The following is a 21,809-nucleotide window of genomic DNA, read 5'->3' on the forward strand; positions in this document are numbered from 1 at the left end:
TACCACAACAGACGCCACTTTATGAACATGTGTCAGAGTCACGCAGCGCGTATCATGTGAGCAAGTTACAGCAACTATGCGACCTAAAATCCGAAAAGCCACGCGACTTAAAATCTGAAAAGCTACGCAACTTGAAATCCGAAATGACACAGACGAACAGATTCACACACAAACCTGAACGTGTTATCAAACTGAGTGACGAGAAAGTAGATTACGAGCAATTTTTATCCGCAAGAAAATGTAAAGAACTTAATAATGACAGCGTACAGGTACACGCTTTGCACTGTATACGACAATTTATCTTTGTACATTCACCGCTACTACCTGTAATGCAGAAACTAGCTTTGAACCAGATGCGACAATTTATTTTTGTATTTACAACAGCATTGCCTATAATGCAGAAATTTGAATTAGTACGGATACAACAATTTGCCTTTGGAATTTTACCGCTATTGGTTGCAACGCAAAAGCTAAAATTTAGTTGCAGTGCGTAATTGACCTCAGGGGATTCATTACGCTTTAATGAATATGTGCCGTAGCGAGCATAGGGCCCCGAGCTGTAGTAGTGCTGTTTCATCTTTAGTTTTCTGCACTGCTGCCTTCTCTTCTACTATCCTTTATATCTATCCAAACTGCTCTTTAACTATTGCTCTTTGTAGTATTAAGAAACATGTAATGAATATCCGATGTGACAAACTTTTACCGAATGTGACAATTTTCAGTAGGCACTCCCGTAATGACAACTACCGCCGTAATTTTAATTACAGATAAAATCGTAATCATCAGTATGTGTAAAAGTAAAATTAACAGCAAACGCATTTTTTGGTAACAATAGATGTTTTTCACCACAATAGCATGAAAGTCAACCGCTTAGCATACGTAACCAACAATGCAGTCTACAAGGTCAACCAAACTTTAATGTTTCGCCGCGTGCACGTATAGTCCCAGCCACAACAAATAGTAACGCATGGCAGCAAAGAAATAACTACGTACAGACAACACACTATTTCAACTCGCATAGCAATACGCCGTATAGAAATTACTATCATGACAGACGTAAAAATAACGAGCACAATTTTCAGCGTACATTTTAATAACAGTCGATCTTATGAGCAGCAACAACATCAGCAACAACAAATAATCATGAATGAAACAGACAATAGGTGTCATCCATAGCGTAACACGTCAGTAAGAAATAACAGAACAGTTCATATAGTGGATATGCCACAACATTCTCCCGTAAATAATAACACGTACGATAGATTTTAACCAGATACAGCACAGATTGCATATTACAGTAACGCAAACATTACTTTTGACACGCAGAATTTTGCTCACGAGAATGTTATTTGAAAAATGCTTTGTTGAATGCACCACTTTTATCGCACCCAGATCTTACTAGAAATTTTTCCATTGCCACCGACAGTTCTAACACCGCTTTAGGCGTACACGTTTTCCAGGAAATAGAAGAAGATGGTTCTACAGTAATTAAAAACATCGCATTTGCAAGTCGCATTTTGTCACCTGCTGAACGAAATTATTCCGTCACAGAACTTGAAACATTATGTGTTGTATGGGCTTTCACGAGATTTAGGCACTTTCTTTACGGCAGACATACCACCGTCTACACAGACCATAGAGCGATACAATTTTTACTTTCAGCTAAATTCACTCACGACAGGTTAAGCAGATGGAAACTATATTTATAGGAATTTAATTTTACAATAGTTCACATTCCCGGTACGCAAAATGTTATAGCAGACGCACTATCGCGTTCTCTCAGTAACAATCAGCAAGACGTAGCAACCAACTTCTGCAAAGCAAATTTCAGTGTCATGTACATTCAGCAGGTTGCATTTGAAAATTTTATTTCATCGTCATTACAGGACATAGCAAAAGAGCAAAATAAAGACAACGTGTGGAAAGAAATTAAACAGCTTTGGCAAGATAAGAATAATGTTACGATTAGGAACCACTACACTGTACGCAATGACATTCTGTTTCGCCGCTCTCATCCTGACAGCAACATTTGGTTATTATGCATTCCTGACGAACTGGTTAACAAACTAATTTGGTACACTCATTTAAGTTACGCACATTACGGAGCACGAAAATGTTTTCTTATACTGAGACAGAACTGTTATTTTACCAACATGGAAAAACGTATACGACGAGTTTTAGCGTCTTGTAAAATTTGCCAGAAAGCTAAATCAGACACCACTTCACATATTCCTCCTTTATATCCCATTATACCTGTGAAATTAAGACACATGGCCGCAGTAGATATTTTTGGTCCGATTCCGAGAACTAACAGAGGTTTTTGCTACATTTTTGTCGCTGTTGAGCTCACTTCAAAATTTGTTACTTTCACTCCGTTACGCAAAGCTACTGCTAAAACTGTTTCGAAAGCATTTGTAAAACATTTTCTATTTCATGTAGGGCATGTAATGAAAGTAATTTCTGATAATGGATCTCAATTTCGTAGTAGTGTATGGACACGCATGTTACGAGCTAGAAACATTTCTCCGATCTATATATCCAAGTACCACGCTTCTTCGAACCCTTGTGAAAGATTAATGAAGGAAATTGGTAAGCTGTGCAGAATATACTGCCACAAAAGACATATTGATTGGGATACACACATACTCTCATTCCAAGATGTAATTAATTCCATTCCAAATGAATCCACTATGCTATCTCCCACTGTTATACTGAAAAACGTTGAACCACCGAACAAAATTAAAGAATTAATAGAATTCCCCAAAAATCGTCGCCTACGACACCACGAAATAATTGACATTGCGCTGAACAACATCAAACGTGCCGCAGAGCGCCGGAGAAGACAGCAAAAACAGGTTTGTACACGCCGCGACTTTCACGTTGGACAGAAGATATTAGTACGTACACACTATTTATCCAGCAAATTAAAAGGTAAGTGCAGTAAATTTGAACTTCTATACGCAGGTCCGTATCGGATTCGCAGTATCCCTCACCCCAATGTTGTACACGTCGAAACTTTGAGAACCAGAAAATCGAAAGGCAATCACCATATCTCAAACATTAAACCGTTTATTGAGTGAAACCACTGTATGATTCAACACACTATGATGCCATTTACTAATGCAATTAATTCACCTGACTAATTATTGATGATTATCGTATTTTTTTTCTTGGCAAGTGCCCGGCAAGGTAAGGTTAGCAGGTCGCTCTTCTTGTCGTTACACATCAGACCGTGCATATTTTTCCAGATGAATTTACACATTTACGACTATTTCTGCAATTATATTTATGTGACTACTTATTGATGATTATCGTATTTTTTTTCTTGGCAAGTGCCCGGCAAGGTAAGGTTAGCAGGTCGCTCTTCTTGTCGTTACACATCAGACCGTGCATATTTTTCCAGATGAATTTACACATTTACGACTATTTTTGCAATTATATTTATGTGACTACTTATTGATGATTATCGTATTTTTTTTCTTGGCAAGTGCCCGGCAAGGTAAGGTTAGCAGGTCGCTTTTCTTGTCGTTACACATCAGACCGTGCACATTTTCCATTTTTTTGTGTATATGACTGTACTCCAGTTTTGTTTGTATGCACTATGAAATAGTTAAGATATAACACACACCAGTCGACTTTGACATTTTTTTTTTTGCCTTATGACATCTCAACATCGTGACTGTTTCACATTTTTTTGCTACTGCATTGTATTATTCTGTGTACATTTTTTCGCATCCGAACACTGTCAATGTCTTGGACATATTACGTTTTCTGTCATGTTATGCTGTATGGTTAATTGTGTCACCATAAACCAGTCATTATTTAGTGGGTATAGGATTTAAATGCAAGACATTAATCTTTGTTCATCAATTTCAGAAAGGAATGATGATTCTAAGAAATAAATTTAACATAAATGGGAATTTCACCTACGGAATAAACGAAAGGAGATGCAATAACTTTATGAGGAAGAGTAAAGGGATCAGGATTAACAAGCATTAACAAGACTATACTATACTCATCACAGAATAGCAGTCTTAACTAATTTTTTCTTTCAGAATACAAGGTGATTGATGCAGGCTGTCAGAGAGAACTACACATCTTATTTTTAGTGATGAAATATGCTAGAGATAAGGAATAGTTAGGTAATGAGTAATGAAGTGATTTTTTGCAGATGATAGTGAATACTGATGAATAATGATGAAGGAAATGGTATTATGAATAATGAAGTTTTTCTTTACAGGTGATGATAATGGTGAAGTTATGATGATATGGATAATGAAGTTTTTTTCTTTATGCCACGTAGTTATTTAAGTATTTGTTGCGGTTTGCTTTGACAGCAGGTGTTACATTGCATAGTAGGATGACGGAAAGTTTTGGAAAGGACAGCTATGGAACACATTTTATACACATTTCACTACTTGTTAATTCGAAGTTCACTACTTTTCAGCATAGTGTGCGTTTCTTCTTTCAGGTCAATAATCCGTTTTTGTATTTTTTCCAGGAGAAGTTTTTCATGACACTTACTAAACCTGTTACTTATTATACCTGTTCTAGTACTTGCATTTTTATATTTTTTTACCCATTTGTGTTTATCATTTATAAATGTGATCACATGTACTGCCTTGTTACATAATCTTGCTACAGCTGACTCATGACGAATGACGTTACCTATCCTCATTTGCAGCAATAGGTCAAAAGCAAAAAGTATTATGCCTCAGCAATTAATTATCGATCCCAACGCAATGCATTGCTACCAAAAAAATGTATTACCAGTCCCACATAATGTCACTAGTTTATGATAATTCTGAATAATACTGATCAACTCTGAATAGCATGTCACTCGAGTAATGACCTCTTAATGAGACTATATTCAAAATAATGCTTTGTCACTAGCTAATAACTGCCACTGTTTATTGTAATGCCTGTGATTACTAATGATTTGACTGTAATTAACTGATTTTTAATAATGACTTTGTAATGATCTGAATAATACTGAATGATGAACTATGTTTTATTCTATTCAATACTTGATGGCCACTGAGTGCCAATAATTAATGTCAATCAATGAAGTTGTTATTAATTATGCCATTAATTAACTCTTGTTTCCAATGTTGATACTTTGTAATTTGAAATGAATGTGACGGTTTAATAATGCTTTGTAATTAATTAAGGCTAATAATTCTTAATATATTGAAATGACAAATGATCAATTAATTAACTGTAATTATACAAATGATTAATTAACTGTAATTAGACAAATGATTAATTAACGACAAATGATTAATTAACTGTAATTATACAAATGATTAATTAACTGTAATTAGACAAATGATTAATTAATGACAAATGATTAATTAACTGTAATTAGGAGAAGGTTAATGATTCTTAATTATACTCTGTAACTGAAAAGAATGCGATTATTTCATAATATTTTGTAACCAGGAAAAGAAGGCTACTGATTCTATGTAAAACAATTAATGAACATTTTTCTGTAATACTACATACTTGGTACAGAAATGTTCAATAACTGGGCTATGAATGCCACGAACTATCAATGAAGACTGTAATTGTCAATATTATGTGACTTGATGTCCTTCACCTCATAAGCTGACTACCCTGAATTACTGCAATGTCCATTTGTCCTGTTTATCCCAGTGATCATGGAGCACTATATTTGGTTTTGTACTAATTCTACGTTGGTGTGCCTTGTAAGAGTGTGGTGTTGACACGACATGCTGTCCACCACCATGAGCGATGAAGACATTATTATGGTCCCACTGTTTGGTGTACCTAATGTACTGCCAAAATGAAAACATGGAACATTACTACGACAGTTCAGTGTCTTGGCTACACTGATAAATTCTGATGGGAAAAGAACTTCAAGTTGTGTCACTTGGTGTTGTACTTCTGTGGAAAGATATGGACTTTCAGAGCAGCTGTGTGCAATCTAAAGTGCTACAACCATGATGCAATCCTTCCCTTTCCTATCCTGATTCTTGTCACATAAAGAAAATAATTTTTTTTGGTAACATCATTTATGTTCATAGGTTATACATTTTTCGATTCGCTAAACTCCAGTGTGAGTACACTTATGTCACTGGTCGACATGATGTTTGCCATTATGTTTATTTGTTGTGAAAATACTAAAGACATTTTTCAGTGCATGTGCACTTTGGACATAAATTTTTTTGCCATTATGTTTATTTGTTGTGAAAATGCTAAAGACATTTTTCAGTGCATGTACACTTGTCAACATAATATTTTTTGCCAGTCTGTTTATTTGTTCTGAATATGCTAAAGAATTTTTTCAGTGCCTGTGCACTTTGTTATCTGTCAAATAATTTGTATATACTTTTCTGATTTGCTACTATGTTTTGTACTCACATTTTGTCTTTGTCTGATATATTTTGTACTTAGTGCGTGTGCACAACATTTACTTTATGTACTACATCTAATTATTCTTGCCAGTCTGTTTATTTGTTCTGCATATGCTAAAGAATTTTCAGTGCCTGTGCACTTTATCTGTCAAAAAGTTTGTATATACTTTTTTCTGATTTGCTACTATGTTTAGTATTCACATTTTGTCCTTGTCTGATATATTTTGTACTTAGTGCGTGTGCACAACATTTAAATATTCTGTAAGTTGTAGGATTTTGTTAATTAAAGAAAAATTTTGCCGCGCTTGGCAAGTCCAAATGACTCACCATCGCTGCCAAATTTTTGCCCCCCGAGTGGAGGGTTATGAAACACGTATGTAACGCAGCAGCGATGGCGAGGCATTGTAGCATCTGTGACCAGAGAGTATGCGCTTGACCGCGCGAGTGTTGCGAGCGGTTCTCAGTCAGTAGTGGTCTTTGCGAGTTAGTTGTCGCTATGCAGAGTAGCAGTCAGTCAGTCGTTGCGAGTCTGTAGCTCTGTCTAGTTGAGAGCAGTACTCAGTCTGTAGTCGTCATGCAGAGCGGTCGGTCAGTAGTAGCAGCCCAGTGCGGTTGTGTGATGTAGGCGGTCGGCAACAATGGTCAAGATGAGGAATAAGGTATACTGTTAATTAATATAATCATTAGATAATGAAAAATTTTATTTATTGTAATTATTCTCCAACAAGTCTCCCAATAATAATTTTTTATTTCAAAAGCATTTTCTCAAAAGTTTAATTTTTTTTGAACTAAAGATCTCGTTGCACTTCCCATTTCATTCCACTTCTTTTTGAAGAAAAATTTCACTAGAATTACAAAAAAAAGGAGAATATTATTATTTGCAATGTAGTTCCTCCAAGTGGTGAGCAACAACAAGAGCAGATATGTGACATCCATTTATTCTGAGGTAAGACTTTAATTCTGATTGTTTTTACACAGGGCCAAAAACCGATATCTCGGTTTAATTGAATTTTCTTGTCATTGAATGGACTTTAATTATTTAGAAGGATTTATAATTGAGTCAGATTGCGAATTTCACATTTGTTGCCATTGTCAGTACATTTGATTGTAGGCAGGTTACGCATAGAGCCATGTCCATCAGCATTTCTAATTAGTATCGTTATTTTCTTTTTAAATTTTTGTGGGGAGGTTACACTTGGCTCCCCATTTCTATTAAGTATTGCTTTATTTTCTTATAAAAAAAATTTGCGGTGGGGAGGTTACAATATATTTCGAACATATGTTAGCAATAAAATCCACACAGTCCCTAATTAAGAAATTAAAGTAAAATCAAAATAATTGTTGAAATCAGATAGTGAATTAATTTTCACACACAAAAGCAAGCCAATGATAAAAATATTATGTTATTTGACATTATATTTTATAACTTGTACACCTGTAACAGCAGTTAGTTTAGATGAAACTGTTTTTAATTGTAAGTTACATTTTGAAATAAATTAACAATGGTAGTGATTGATAAAATTGTATTTAAAGCAACGCAGCTATGCTGCGTGGGCAGTCAGTCAAGTTTTGTTTACTTCAGGAGTCAGTGCAGTTCAGTTCGGTCGATCAGCTAATGTCAATAAATAATTTGTTAAGCTTTAAATATTTGTGATGTTCTCATTATTCGCACCATCCACAACATCGATGAACCACAGGCCAATACAAGTTAAGTAGTAACGTTTTAAAACGTCGTTACAACGACATATTAACAAAACATCTGAGCACAGCTTCAGTTTAGAACTGCACTTCCCCTCTAGCAATCAGCATTTTCCCTATAGCGCCTGCCTGCAGCCCCCACCACTACCGCTCTCCCTACACATTCCCTGCCAACTGCACATCTACCAGTCACGTTATCACTTTGTGCACTCTACTATGAACCAGGTGCAAGAAAGTGTGGCTAGCAAGATAACCAGTCTGATTCAGAGACAGTAAGGAATGAAGCAACAACAAGACACTATTCAGGTCGCACAAATTAAAACTGAGGTTGCTAGTCACATGGCCAAAGAATTGCCAGTTGATCTGGAAACAATAACAAGCGAGCTTACAGACTTGAAAAATATCATTAGAGTTATTCCTGAATCTGTACAGAAACTGACTGAAAACCTTAGTACTTTTTACAACTACCGCAAGAAATTGAAATCCGTGCTACTGCAGGTAGTAACACAAGCAGATTTCTCGGCTGGTCACTACAGGAAATTGGATGCATTTTTAAAGGAAAACGAACAACAAATTACAGATAGATTAGCATCATAATTTCAGAAAACCGTGCAGCGAACTATTGCCAAAGTGTATTCCAAACAGAGTACTTCAATACAAGCTGTTCGAGATGTATTAGAACACATACAGAGAGCCCTGAAGCAATATTTGCATAAATGGCAAGAGAAGGCCAAACCACACCTTAATGATCAGCAGTAAAGATACAGGTTAGGAATGGCACATCCCAGATGGCTCAGATAGCTGGGTGGGACTTACGATGTTTATCATAGTTCAGTACCCAATGAAAATACTTATGGTGATGAAATGCATTGTAGTACTACGTCGCCATGGAACCATGACAGGTGCTCCTACCTGAAAATAAAACTGTTTTTCCTGTTATTTTCATTAAATCTTTTAAGAGTGTACAACTCATGACCTTTCCAGCAAGAGATATAATATATCACAGGATCTGTGCAGGATGAAGCCACCCTTTGAGCAGCCGCAACTGCAGAATATTGTCACACCACATGAACAGCTTGGAAATGGTTTTTTGTCCAAACACTGGTCTAAGTTTATTCAAGAGAGATTGTGAAAAAAGCATTACATCTAGAACCATAGAGTGTTAAACAAGGAAGCTTAAGGAAGTACTCTGAGAAGTAATTAATAAAATTTGCCTCTGGGATGATCCAGTATCTGACCAAGATGAGATGCATTTGCACTGAAATTAGGATTGACACATTGTTGGATGAACCATTCGCAGAAGTGTACCCGTGGAGGTCAATCAGCTGCTGATAGTGCCTGCACACGCTGTACATGGTACGGAAACAACTAGGTCTCCCGTAGCACTCTCCATACAGTGACGTGGTCAACGTTACCTTGTACAGCAGCGACTTCTCTGACGCTGACATTAGGGTTATTGTCAACTGCACGAAGAATTTCCTCGTCCATTGCAGGTGTCCTCGTCGTTCTAGGTCTTCCCCAGTCGCGAGTCATGGGCTGGAATGTTCCGTGCTCCCTAAGACACCGATCAATTGCTTCGAACGTCTTCCTGTCGGGACACCTCCGTTCTGTAAATCTGTCTCGATACAAACGTACCGCGCCACGGCTATTGCCCCGTGCTAATCCATACATCAAATGGGCATCTGCCAACTCCGCATTTGTAAACATTGCACTGACTGCAAAACCACGTTCGTGATGAACACTAACCTGTTGATGCTACATACTGATGTGCTTGATGCTAGTACTGTAGAGCAATGAGTCGCATGTCAACACAAGCACCGAAGTCAACATTACCTTCCTTCAATTGGGCCAACTGGCGGTGAATCGAGGAAGTACAGTACATACTGACGAAACTAAAATGAGCTCTAACATGGAAATTAAGCGTTTCCGGACACATGTCCACATAACATCTTTTCTTTATTTGTGTGTGAGGAATGTTTCCTGAAAGGTTGGCCGTACCTTTTTGTAACAAAAAAAATGGCTCTGAGCACTATGGGACTCAACTGCTGAGGTCATTAGTCCCCTAGAACTTAGAACTAGTTAAACCTAACTAACCTAAAGACATCACAAACATCCATGCCCGAGGCAGAATTCGAACCTGCGACCGTAGCGGTCTTGCGGTTCCAGACTGCAGCGCCTTTAACCGCACGGCCACTTCGGCCGGCTTTTTGTAACACCCTGTATAGCTCTCAATTTAGGGTTTGCTTTTCGGCATAAACAGACTTGATTTCGTTGTTTAGCCAAACTTTTTGAGCTATTTGTTTCGTTTTCTGTGCACTGGCAGAACTGTTTTTAACCTGTACATTGATATATTTAGGTATAATATTATCTGATCTGCAAATGTTAGACGGATTTGGGCAGGATGAGATGCATCCCTCTAATCTTCATGTAGAGGCCACTTGGAAATGCCTGACAAGGTGTCCATATTACGTTTGTTCGCACGGCCATCTTCCGCAGCAGCTATTAAAATCTGTTACTATTCGTCATACGTCTTGAGCTGAATGCAATTTAATTAAAAAGAACTAAACCACAGGAGTTTTGCTATTATTTATAAAGCATTTCCATGATTATTCTGCAATTTGGATACAAACATTTATAAATGTTTGGTCCTTTTAGGTTAAAAACAGTGTTTTGTTTATAAAGCTTGTGTCCAAGTTACCTGCGGTGTTTCTTTACATATTTTGCTCCTTTTCTTCTCGCTAACATGTGAAACAACATTTTTTTGCGAGGGGGGGGGGGGGGGGGGGGGGAAGGAGGGGAGGGGAGGTTGTGGAGATGGGCTTGGACGGTGATTACGGGACAGAACATGTAAGAGCATTGAAGTATAGCACAAATCATTCAACTTTTGTTTAAGATTTACACCAACACCACCACAAAATTGTAGTCAGAGACACAGACATGGAAATCATAAGAATAACCAGCAACAAAAAACACCTCCTCACCATTCGAGAAAACAACCACATCCAAAAAACACAGCAGAAAAGAAACAACTCATAAATGATCAGACCAACTTGACAAACCACATACTCTTTAAACTAACTGACCACTTAATTTAACATTAAATATACACATATAACAACAGGCACCATTTACCACTACGATCTCCTCTCAGATTCTGTCCTATAATCACCGTTCAAGCTCATCCCGTGCTACCTCCCTCACCCCCCCCCCCCCCCCCAAAAAAATTGTCAACCCACCATACTCCTCTCACATCTCGACCTAACGTACAAGACTGTTTCACAAATTTTCAATAACTCTAAGTACTTACACGGGTTGGAAACACTCACAAAGTGAACGAAAACAAACGAACAGACATGAACACTGTTACTGTGTGGAATGAGAAACAATTTACAAAACTGAAGTGTAAATAATGCAGCGCAAGAAATACTGCAGAATGGCGAAAGCTGCCAAGTGCACGTGCGAATCGAAGTCTTTCGGCGTTAACCGCTGCTAGCAAGGAGGGAAGGAGCAAAATATGTAAGGAAACACCATAAGTAACTTGCACACAAACTTTATTCACAAAACACTGTTTTTAATGAAAAGAATCAAACATGTACAAAAGTATGTATCCAATTTGCAGAATAACCACGGAAGATGCTTTATAAATAAAAGCGAAATACGTTTGATGTATCTCTTTATAATTAAACTGAAGTCAGCTCAAGACCGATAACCAGTAGTAACAGAAATAGATTTTACTTCTTTTCTTTTGGTAAGATCCGCGGCTAGAATTTTCATTCTTTGTCTCCCTTAATGAGGCTGACTTTTTTGTACGCTTTGGTGCCTGTACTGATTTCGTTCACGTACTGGCAGTTTATTATATTCACTTTTCAGTGAATGTATGAGTGATATATTGTCTTGCTAAGTACAATTGACGATAGCACTATAAATACTAAACTGTGTTCCCGTTTGGGGGAACTGAAGCACGGAATATTAATTCTCCGATCAATCGGATGATCTCCCCACACGGTAAAAGAAAGTTTAAATGTATATAATTTTATAACATAACGTAAAAGCATTTCATGAGCTCGTGGCGGATTTACATATAGGGCCGCAAGGCACGGGCCTTGGGGCGGCACCTTAAGGATGAGGCATTTTTTTCTCTGTACTCATTTTAACCTTTTACGTTTAAAATAACTGCGCTTGCAAACGACAAAAATTTTTAATATTGTTAAACAACCTGCTCCTTTAAATATGCCTTAAGACCCCACCATATTTTCCCCGTGAAAATACCGGGACCCCTGAAAAGCTGTGATAAACTGCTCAGCAGTTTCTTAAATACTGTAACATGCGTGGGCCTGAGTATGCAAAATCTAACTCTACTTAGATTTCTTGAAGAAATTGCGGGGAAATATCAAGTCAACCCTCCATTTCTGCAATAAATATGAAAGCAAGGTGGTCTTCAATACTGTATCAGAGCTTTGATTTAATGACATCCATTTAATAAAAACATGTTGATACTGGGAATGTTTTACATTTTTAAACACATGTTTTTACGAGAAGAACATAAGCAGAACATCTAATAATGTGTGAAATACGCTTCACAACAGTTTAAAAATTTTATTTATTTATTTACTTTGTTCCTTTTTTGACGAAAAACAAGAAGGAACTAACTTTCATTTGTCTCATTTATTGTGCTACAGTTTGCACAATACCAAAGGTCCCACTCTGTGCAATCAACTGGTACATGGCATTGCAAGTTTTATATTAAACATCTTAACTAAGCCCTTTGTCTTCGAGGAAAGGTTATTTTTAATTTATGTAGGAACAAAAGGCGCATTTGCGTGTATACATAACCCCAGTGTTCACACAAAAGACAACACACCACATCAACTGCCAACAAGACTACTTAAACCTTGTAGTCTGTCTTCTCTGCCAACATAACCAGCTAAAATGTTATAAGAATAAGTGGGATAAGAGTCGATTCAGCACATCTCACTGCAAGGAGTTGCAACAGTTATCTGCTTTTTAAATTAGAAAGACAGTATCAAGAATATTCAGAATATATTTGCGTACCAGCTAGAATTCCGGCGATGCGGGAAACAGAAGCCAAAAAAGGGGCTGTCCTTTTTTCTTTAAGAGACGAATTCCATCCAGCAGGTGTGCTTCTACTGTTCACTGACAGCAGAGAAACAGGCGACAATGAAATTAAATTATTCTGCATTGTCGTTCTTTCATAGCATAGTTACGTCGAGTAATCCGAGTTGGTGAGTTCCATGCTCCGTGTTTAAAGAAAAAATCTTCGTGCTCGTGTGCCGTGTTCAAAGTAAAAAGCTATGTTCTCATGTGCGGTGTAGTACAATTGGAGCTAAATACAGTCTTTCTTTCCTTTTACAATTTTTTGTTGTTGCGACTGTTGGTTGACAGTTTTGTAAGTGTCTTAACGTGAATAACAGTAAGAAAAGCAAACGTGCAAAATTAAGTGGGGCAGCATTTCGGAAATTATCGAAGGAAACGCGAGAACTAGAAGCCAATGTTCTAAAAATGCCTGTCAGAGTAGATTAATTTTTCGAAAAAAAATATTGCTGGTTCGACTTCGAGTTCAAGTAGTACAGATGATATTTCTGACACTGTAGCTGTTGTAAAATATACTACTGGCCATTAAAATTGCTACACCAAGAAGAAATGCAGATGATAAACGGGTATTCATTGGACAAATATATTATACTAGATCTGACATGTGACTACATTTTCACGCAATTTGGGTGCATAGATCCTGAGAAATCAGTACCCAGAACAACCACCTCTGGCCGTAATAACGGCCTTGATACACCTGGGCATTGAGTCAAACAGAGCTTGGATGGCGTGTACAGGTACAGCCGCCCATGCAGCTTCAACACGATACCACAGTTCATCAAGAGTAGTGACTGGTGTATTGTGACGAGCCAGTTGCTCGGCCACCAATGACCAGACGTTTTCAGTTGGTGAGAGATCTGGAGAATGTGCTGGCCAGGGCAGCAGTCGAACATTTTCTGTATCCAGAAAGGCCCGTACAGGACCTGCAACATGCGCTCGTACATTATTCTGCTGAAATGTAGGGTTTCGTAGGCATCGAATGAATGGTAGAGCCATGGTTCGTAACACATCTGAAATGTAACGTCCACTGTTCACAGTGCCGTCAATGTGAACAAGAGGTGACCGAGACGTGTAACCAATGGCACCCCATACCATCACGCCGGGTGATACGCCAGTATGGCGATGACGAATACACGCTTCCAATGTGCGTTCACCGCAATGTCGCCAAACACTGATGCGACCATCTTGATGCTGTAAACAGAACCTGGGTCATCCGAAAAAATGACGTTTTGCTATTCGTGCACCCAGGTTCGTCGTTGAGTACACCATCGCAGGCGCTCCTGTCTGTGATGCAGCGTCAAGGGTAACCGCAGCCATGGTCTCCGAGCTGATAGTCCATGCTGCTGCAAACGTCGTCGAACTGTTCGTGCAGATGGCTGTTGTCTTGCAAACGTCCCCATCTGTTGACTCAGGGATCGTGACGTGGCTGCACGATCCGTTACAGCCATGCGGATAAGATACCTGTCATCTCGACTGCTAGTGATACGAGGCCGCTGGGATCCCGCACGGCGTTCCGTATTACCCTCCTGAACCCACCGATTCCATATTCTGCTAACAGTCATTGGATCTCGACCAACGCGAGCAGCAATGTCGCGATACAATAAACCGCAATCGCGATAAGCTACAATCCGACCTTCATCAAAGTCGAAAACGTGATGGTAAGCATTTCTCCTCCTCACGCGAGGCATCACAACAACGTTTCACCAGGCAACGCCGGTCAATTGCTGTTTGTGTATGAGAAATCGGTTGGAAACTTTCCTTATGTCAGCACGTTGTAGGTGTCGCCACCGGCGCCAACCTTGTGTAAATGCTCTGAAAAGCTAATCATTTGCATATCACAGCATCTTCTTCCTGTCTGTTATATTTCACATCTGTAGCACGTCATCGTGGTGTAGCAATTTTAATGGCCAGTAGTGTAAGTAAATACAGACGAAACAAAGTTAAAAATGAAGAAAAGCAAATTGTTCTTGATTTAGAGTTTCACGGAAAACTAAGTGTCGAGTCAAACATTACAAAAAGAAATAATCTCGTTAGTGATGATCCTGCAGAATTTTGTGTAAATGAATCAACAACTGACATTCTTTTACAACGTGGCATTAATCAGAATTGTAACGGTGATTTCACTGATTCATGAAGATCAATAAGTGATAAAAACAAATATTTGAACAAAAATGTATTTCACCGTAAACCTTTAAGTGGTGAATCAACTTTACGTGATTTCTAGGATACTCCTGTAGCACCGGTGCTGTTTTTTGTGCACCATGTAAATTGTTCGTAGGTAAGGCCGCGATTGCTACTAATGGTATTGCAGATTGGAAAAATATTTCTTATATTTTATCTCATCGTGAGAATTCACTTAAACACAAAAATTCTGAGTTATCACTCTTAACAAGGAAAAAACCATTTGGAACAATAGATAACCATTTCGAGTCACATATTGAGAAAGAAAAAATGTACTGGCGCAGTGTGTCGAAAAGGGTGTTTGCAGTAGTGAAGAAGCTAAAAAGTCGTGGACTTCCCCTACGTTGACAGGTTGAAAGATTCCATTCATTACATAATGGTCAATTTATGTTGTCTCTTGACTTATAGCCGAGTTTGATCCTTTTCTCGCTGAGTACATTGAACGATATGGAAATCCAGGGCAGGGACATGCAAATTATCTTTCTTCAATAATCTGTGATGAAATAATAGAGCTTCTTTCTGAACGAATAAAAAGAATTATCATAAGTGAAATAAAACAAGCCAAATATTTATCTATAATAGTAGATTCTATAATAGACATTTGACATATTGATCACTTATTTTTCATGTTAAGATATGTGAACGAGAATGGTGAACCTGTTGAACGTTTCCTTCTGTTTTTACCAAACCCGAGACACAAGCCCGAAAATTTAGCCGAGGCCGTACTGAAAGACCTGTCTATAAATTCCATTGATATTACTGACTGTAGAGGCCAGTCATATGACAACGCAAGCGATATAGCAGGAACCTACACTGGTTTGCAGGCACACATTAAAGAAAGAAATCCGAAAGCGCATTGCGTGCCTTCTACAGCACATTCTTTGAATTTAGTCAACACTAGTGCTGCAAGCAAGCTGTTGTCGGGAAGCATGTTCAGTTTTCAATGTAGTGCAAAACCTTTATAATTTTTTCTCTGCTTCCACAGCGCTGGCATAAACAACTTACTTTCATGAAACCAGGAAGGAAAAATGCAAAAAGTTTATCAAAAAGACGTTGGTCAGCAAGAGAGGAAGCGTGTGTAAGTCTATATGAAAACTGGGAGGGTGTTATCAATGCCCGCACACATATTGCCAATAATCCGTGTGAAAAACCACTTGTGCGAAATGAGGCTTCAGCGTTATTGAATCAACTCAGCAAACTAGAAATAGTATTCATGATGACATTTTGGAAGGACATACTCCAGAGATTTAATAGTGTAAATCTGAAATTTCTAAGTGTAAATATTGATTTGTAGGACTTACTGCATCTATTCGAGGCATGTTCGACTATTATGTAAATAAATCCGTGGAGATTGTGACTGATACAGACTATGAATGCACCCATAAAAGATCACGAAAAGCGAACTTATGATGACGAAGAAGCGGACTCTGAAGAAGTTTTTTCTGACCGGAAGGGAAAAATTTAGAGTCGAAACATTTCTCCCAGTAATCGACAACTTGTACGGCGGATTAGTGAGGAGGAAGGAAAGCTATAGAACACTGTTGGACTCCTTCACAGTTTTCAGTAACCTTAAGAACAGTCCACCTGACGATACTCCTGAACGTGCAACAAAACTCCATAAGTGTCGTACGACACAGATTTAGAGCGTTCCTTGCCTAGTGTATTTCTATGTATGGCACTTCCAAATTGTTCGGCAGAACGCTCGTTTTCGGCTCTTAAAAGACTGAAATCGTACCTACGTTCTCGTTGTCTGAGGAGAGATTGAACACCTTGTCAATTCTTCACATCGAAGCCAACCTACTGACTGATAACCGTCTGAACTATGAAGATATGATCAACGAGTTTTCTGCCGTCAAAGCCAGATGGTTCAAATGGCTCTGAGCACTATGCGACTTAACTTCTGAGGTCATCAGTCGCCTAGAACTTAGAACTACTTAAACCTAACTAACCTAATGACATCACACACATCCATGCCCGAGGCAGGATTCGAACATGCGACCGTAGCGGTCGCTCGTTCAAGACTGTAGTGCCTAGAACCGCACGGCCACTCCGACCGGCGTCAAAGCCAGAAGCAAACTTTGTTGACTGGTGAGTTTGTTTGTTTATTCATATTAGTTTTAAAAATTTAAGATTATAATGTGCTTTTTATTATAACTTAGAGCACATTCACTGGATTTAGAAACTACGTATGACCTGTTTATTTTACAGTTGCCGCTGGCAGAACGCGAAACTAAACCTCGTTTACGTGCAGACGTGACCGAAGGCGCCCGACAATACTTAACAATACCCGAATGACCCAGGCCGCTCGGCGGTGTACAGTCAAGTCGTACTGATACTGTAGTTACAGGTATTACAACTGATCCGTATTCTTGGCGTCTGCTGAAATGTATAGTTATCGCGGAAATATACGTTGTCGGAGAGTACGCTCAGATGAATAAGAGTTAATAAATAACGTAGTTCAGATCGGTCGATAAATAAGTAAAAGCTTTACTAATACCGTTAGAAAGAGCTCTGGTGAGAGCAGTAGCTGCAGTACAAAACTGTTCAGCCATTACATGGATTAAAGGTATTGTGTACACTTATTATGCAGCCTCTAGCTACACAGACACTAATGCTTTACACTTTAACTATTAGATTATAAAAGAAATTAGATTTTTCCACTCTAGTCTGTAAAATTATGTAATAGCAAATCCAGTTCTGTGTTTGTTCGATTGTATTTAGTTATTAGTTCGTGCACCGAAATCTCTATTTCATTTTCATTTCTTACGCTTTCCTGTAGATTCACTTATTAATATCGAACGTGTTTTTTTTAAATTCTTTTTTATCTGCTGCATATTCAAGTTATTAGATCGTAAAGCAACAGTTTAATTTTAATTTTGAACTCATCTCTGTAAAAGTACGTATTAATTTCTAATGTATGACACGTCCATTCAATTTTTAGATCTTAACACAACTTTTTTATTTTCATTGTCAACGGTTTTGTATAAAAGAACATATTAAAAGTGAATGTATAACAAAAATCCGTTTCTCCTACTCGCTCTGCTGAATTTTTAGGCCATAAAATAAGGCTAGGCGCGCACAGGCGATTTTTCAGTCGGCGCGACTTATCAATCGCTGTCGCGGAAGTACATTGTGGTGCGCACACAGCGGCATGAAAATCGCAACTACTCGCAGTACCAGTATGGATTTCATCGAAACAGCTTGTTTGGTGGCGCTTTTACTACGAAGAAGGGCGAGAAAACAGCGCAAATGTCGTTACTGGGTGCATCCGATTGTAAGTCGAAGACTAGTGAAAGGGTAGTTTTACAAATTACACGAAGAGTTACAAAATCACCCAAATAAATTCTTTCAATACTATCGAATGAGTAAGAATAATTTTGATACACTGCTTCAGACAGTAGGACCGAATATAACAAAACAAGATACGACATGGAGGAAGTGTATACCACCTGAGGAGCGCTTATCAGTGACTTTGAGGTGAGCACACAGTATTTCATTCAACAGTTTTTATTGCCCTTTTACATTATTGATTAGATACATCAAGAAAATCACTACTGCAAGTCGAAACTGGCGAAACAGCGTGTTTTTGATTACAGACATTGTCGTGCTCGTAGAATGGTGGAATGTACTTTGGGGATTTTGGCTAACAAATGGAGAATATTTCATCGACCTATGGATGTGGGTGTTGGTTTTTCAGACATAATCATAAAAGCATGTTGTATTCTGCATAATTTCGTAAGACGAAATGACGGTGTACGAACTGAGGACGAGTCGTACGAATGCTTTCTGCAAGGCTGTGAGCCTGTAGGAATAAGAGCTGATGCGTGTGGTATGCAGATAAGGGATTATTTTGCAAACTACTTTGTGACTCCACAAGGATCAGTATCTTGGCAATATGAAAGAATTTAAATTGTTGTAACTGTGATGTCTACATGAATCAATAATATAAGTGAACTATGAAATACCTTTGTTAGTCTTTTCTGGTCCAGGCAGTTCAGTCCAGTTCCGAATTAGGCTCAGCATACTTCTCCCCATAGTTTCTCTTTCAAATTGCGATCACTGTATTCTTTTAATTTCCTGTTGTAGAGAGCTGGTCGCTTTTCTACTTCTGCAATTAGTCTTTCTTAATCGACAACACAACTTACAATGTCATCCGTAGCGCAACTCCCGTTATCAGACATGCTGCTGGCGCACTGAACTTGTCTGTATGCAACACAGAGCGAGAGCGACTGACTGAGAAATCGCGTCGCTAGTGCGCGCGGGCCCATGCCAGTGCCTGTGAATCATTCCATACATGCGACAATCGCGTCGCGCGTGAAATAGCGCCGGTTGCGTCTTTTAAATCGCCGCTACTTTTTTGTCGCACGTGCGCGCGCTCCTACTCGAGCCACTGTGTTTCATTCTTGCGACAAATAAATCGCGCGACGGAAAATCGCCAGTGCGCGCCTAGCCTAAATGTTTTTTCCTTGTGTTCGTTTCTGTTGTCTTTCGACAGAAGAATGTATTACCAAAAAATGGTTCAAATAGCTCTGAGCACTACGGGACTTAACTTCTGAGGTCATCAACCCCCTAGAATTTAGAACTACTTAAACCTAACTGACCTAAGGACGTCATACGCATCGATGCCCGAGGCAGGATTCGAACCTGCGACCGTAGCGGTTGCGCGGTTCCAGATTGAAGCGCCTAGAACCGCTCGGCCACAACGGTCGGCAATGTATTAACACAATGCAGTTTTGAAGTTTGTTTTATCCGCTGCCATACATCAAGTACAGTTCAGGAACCATATTACATTTTGACTGAGCGCAACTAGACCGCTGACGCGTCCTTCAGAACAACGAATAGAAGAGTACTGAAACAGCTCACAGCGCTCCCACCCAAATCGGCAATTGTGAAGTGATCGGGTAATAGTTGTTACTTAAAACATATTTTTTGGGGGGCGCAAATAATATGGCGTGCCTAGGGGCACAAAATTTTTAAATCTGCCACTGGGCTAAATAATAGTCAACTACTCGTGAGCGAGGCCTAGATGCGTACAAAATGGTCTGTAAGCAACGTGAGGAGGAGAGAATGAATTTGTTTGATTCAGTACTGGCAACTGATCGCGTTATGTGCATATGTTTGTGATGGATAAAAAGTAAAACGGTGATAGTTGACGGTGCGGAGTAGTTGTGTCAGTCTCTCTGAATAAACTATAGGAATATGAAAGGTCATTTCGCTTACCGGTGGTGGGTCGTTGCGGAAGCGAGAGGTAATGGCAGTCACAAAACGAGTCTTAGCTTCAGCGAGTGAATAATGCCAAATACTGTCAATTGCTCCTGATCCACACGTCGTGAACATCCACACATCGTGAACATTCACTAAATCAACGGCATGCATGTACGCGCCAATTAGTGGGGCAGCATGGCGCGCTTCAAACGTCGGCTGTCCGATGTGAAGTAAGACTCATTTGTTGTCGGTGTTCTATGCATACGCCTATATTATTAACGTTCAACGGGCAAATGAAGAGTGTTTTAAAATGACAAAACGATGCACAAAGACACTGCATGCTAGCCTATGTTTAGTTATCCCTATACTGAACGTTCACTAACGGGAATGAGCTAAGAACTATCTACAGTATTCCGTAAATAAACTGTACAAAACCAGGAGTGGCATAGCCATGCGAGAATACAGTGGCCTCAGGCTTAGACTCACGGGAATTCCGTATAAATAGATGCTGATGAAAGTAAAAACGACCGTTATTAAGTACAGAGAAAACAAATTAACTGTACCTTGTCGCGCACTCAGGTGTTTGATGTTATGAGTAATCATTTTTCGTTTGATCCTTTTAAAGAGAAGACTAAAGCAGTAAACGAGCCACTTGTGTTTTGGTGTCAGCGTTGAATACTCAAAAGAACTGAGTGTACCACTGTTGTACAACTATCACTTGTGACAGTTGTGTAGGTGATGTAACTGTTGGGGATTTAAAAACTATTAAGTCAGTTGACAATTCAGCAGAAAGAAGAACAGAACTATGTTTTATCTGCATGCATTTGAACAGTGCGTGGGTCTGATAAAGAAAACACTGCAAGACTTTATTTCTGCCCACAGGAAACACTTATTTGAGATTTTTGTCTAATTAAAATAGTAAACAGATATAAAAAAAATGGCTCTGAGCACTATGGGACTCAACTGCTGAGGTCATTAGTCCCCTAGAACTTAGAACTAGTTAAACCTAACTAACCTAAGGACATCACAAACATCCATGCCCGAGGCAGGATTCGAACCTGCTACTGTAGCGGTCTTGCGGTTTCAGACTGCAGCGCCTTTAACCGCACGGCCACTTCGGCCGGCAAAACAGATATCATTTCTGGACATTTGGAATTAGTGAAAGAATTCTGAGTTAGATTTCGTCGAGTAAATACGACCATTTCGTTGCCACCGACAAAGGGGACTGTATAGCAG

The 21,809-nt window shown here is 38.9% G+C and overlaps 1 protein-coding gene across 1 annotated transcript in view; it reads right to left on the reverse strand.

Moving 5' to 3' along the window:
• Positions 1-19,665, reverse strand: part of LOC126456365 (uncharacterized) — an 83,222-nt gene extending 63,557 nt beyond the window's left edge. The window contains exon 1 of the mRNA XM_050092118.1: positions 19,334-19,665. Within this exon, the coding sequence (XP_049948075.1) occupies positions 19,334-19,403 (70 nt within the window). The 5' untranslated portion in view covers positions 19,404-19,665. The remainder of the gene's footprint in view (positions 1-19,333) is intronic.
• Positions 19,666-21,809: the final 2,144 nt, after the last annotated feature.

This window comes from Schistocerca serialis, chromosome 2 (assembly GCF_023864345.2).
Source record: "Schistocerca serialis cubense isolate TAMUIC-IGC-003099 chromosome 2, iqSchSeri2.2, whole genome shotgun sequence".
Taxonomy (NCBI): domain Eukaryota; kingdom Metazoa; phylum Arthropoda; class Insecta; order Orthoptera; family Acrididae; genus Schistocerca; species Schistocerca serialis.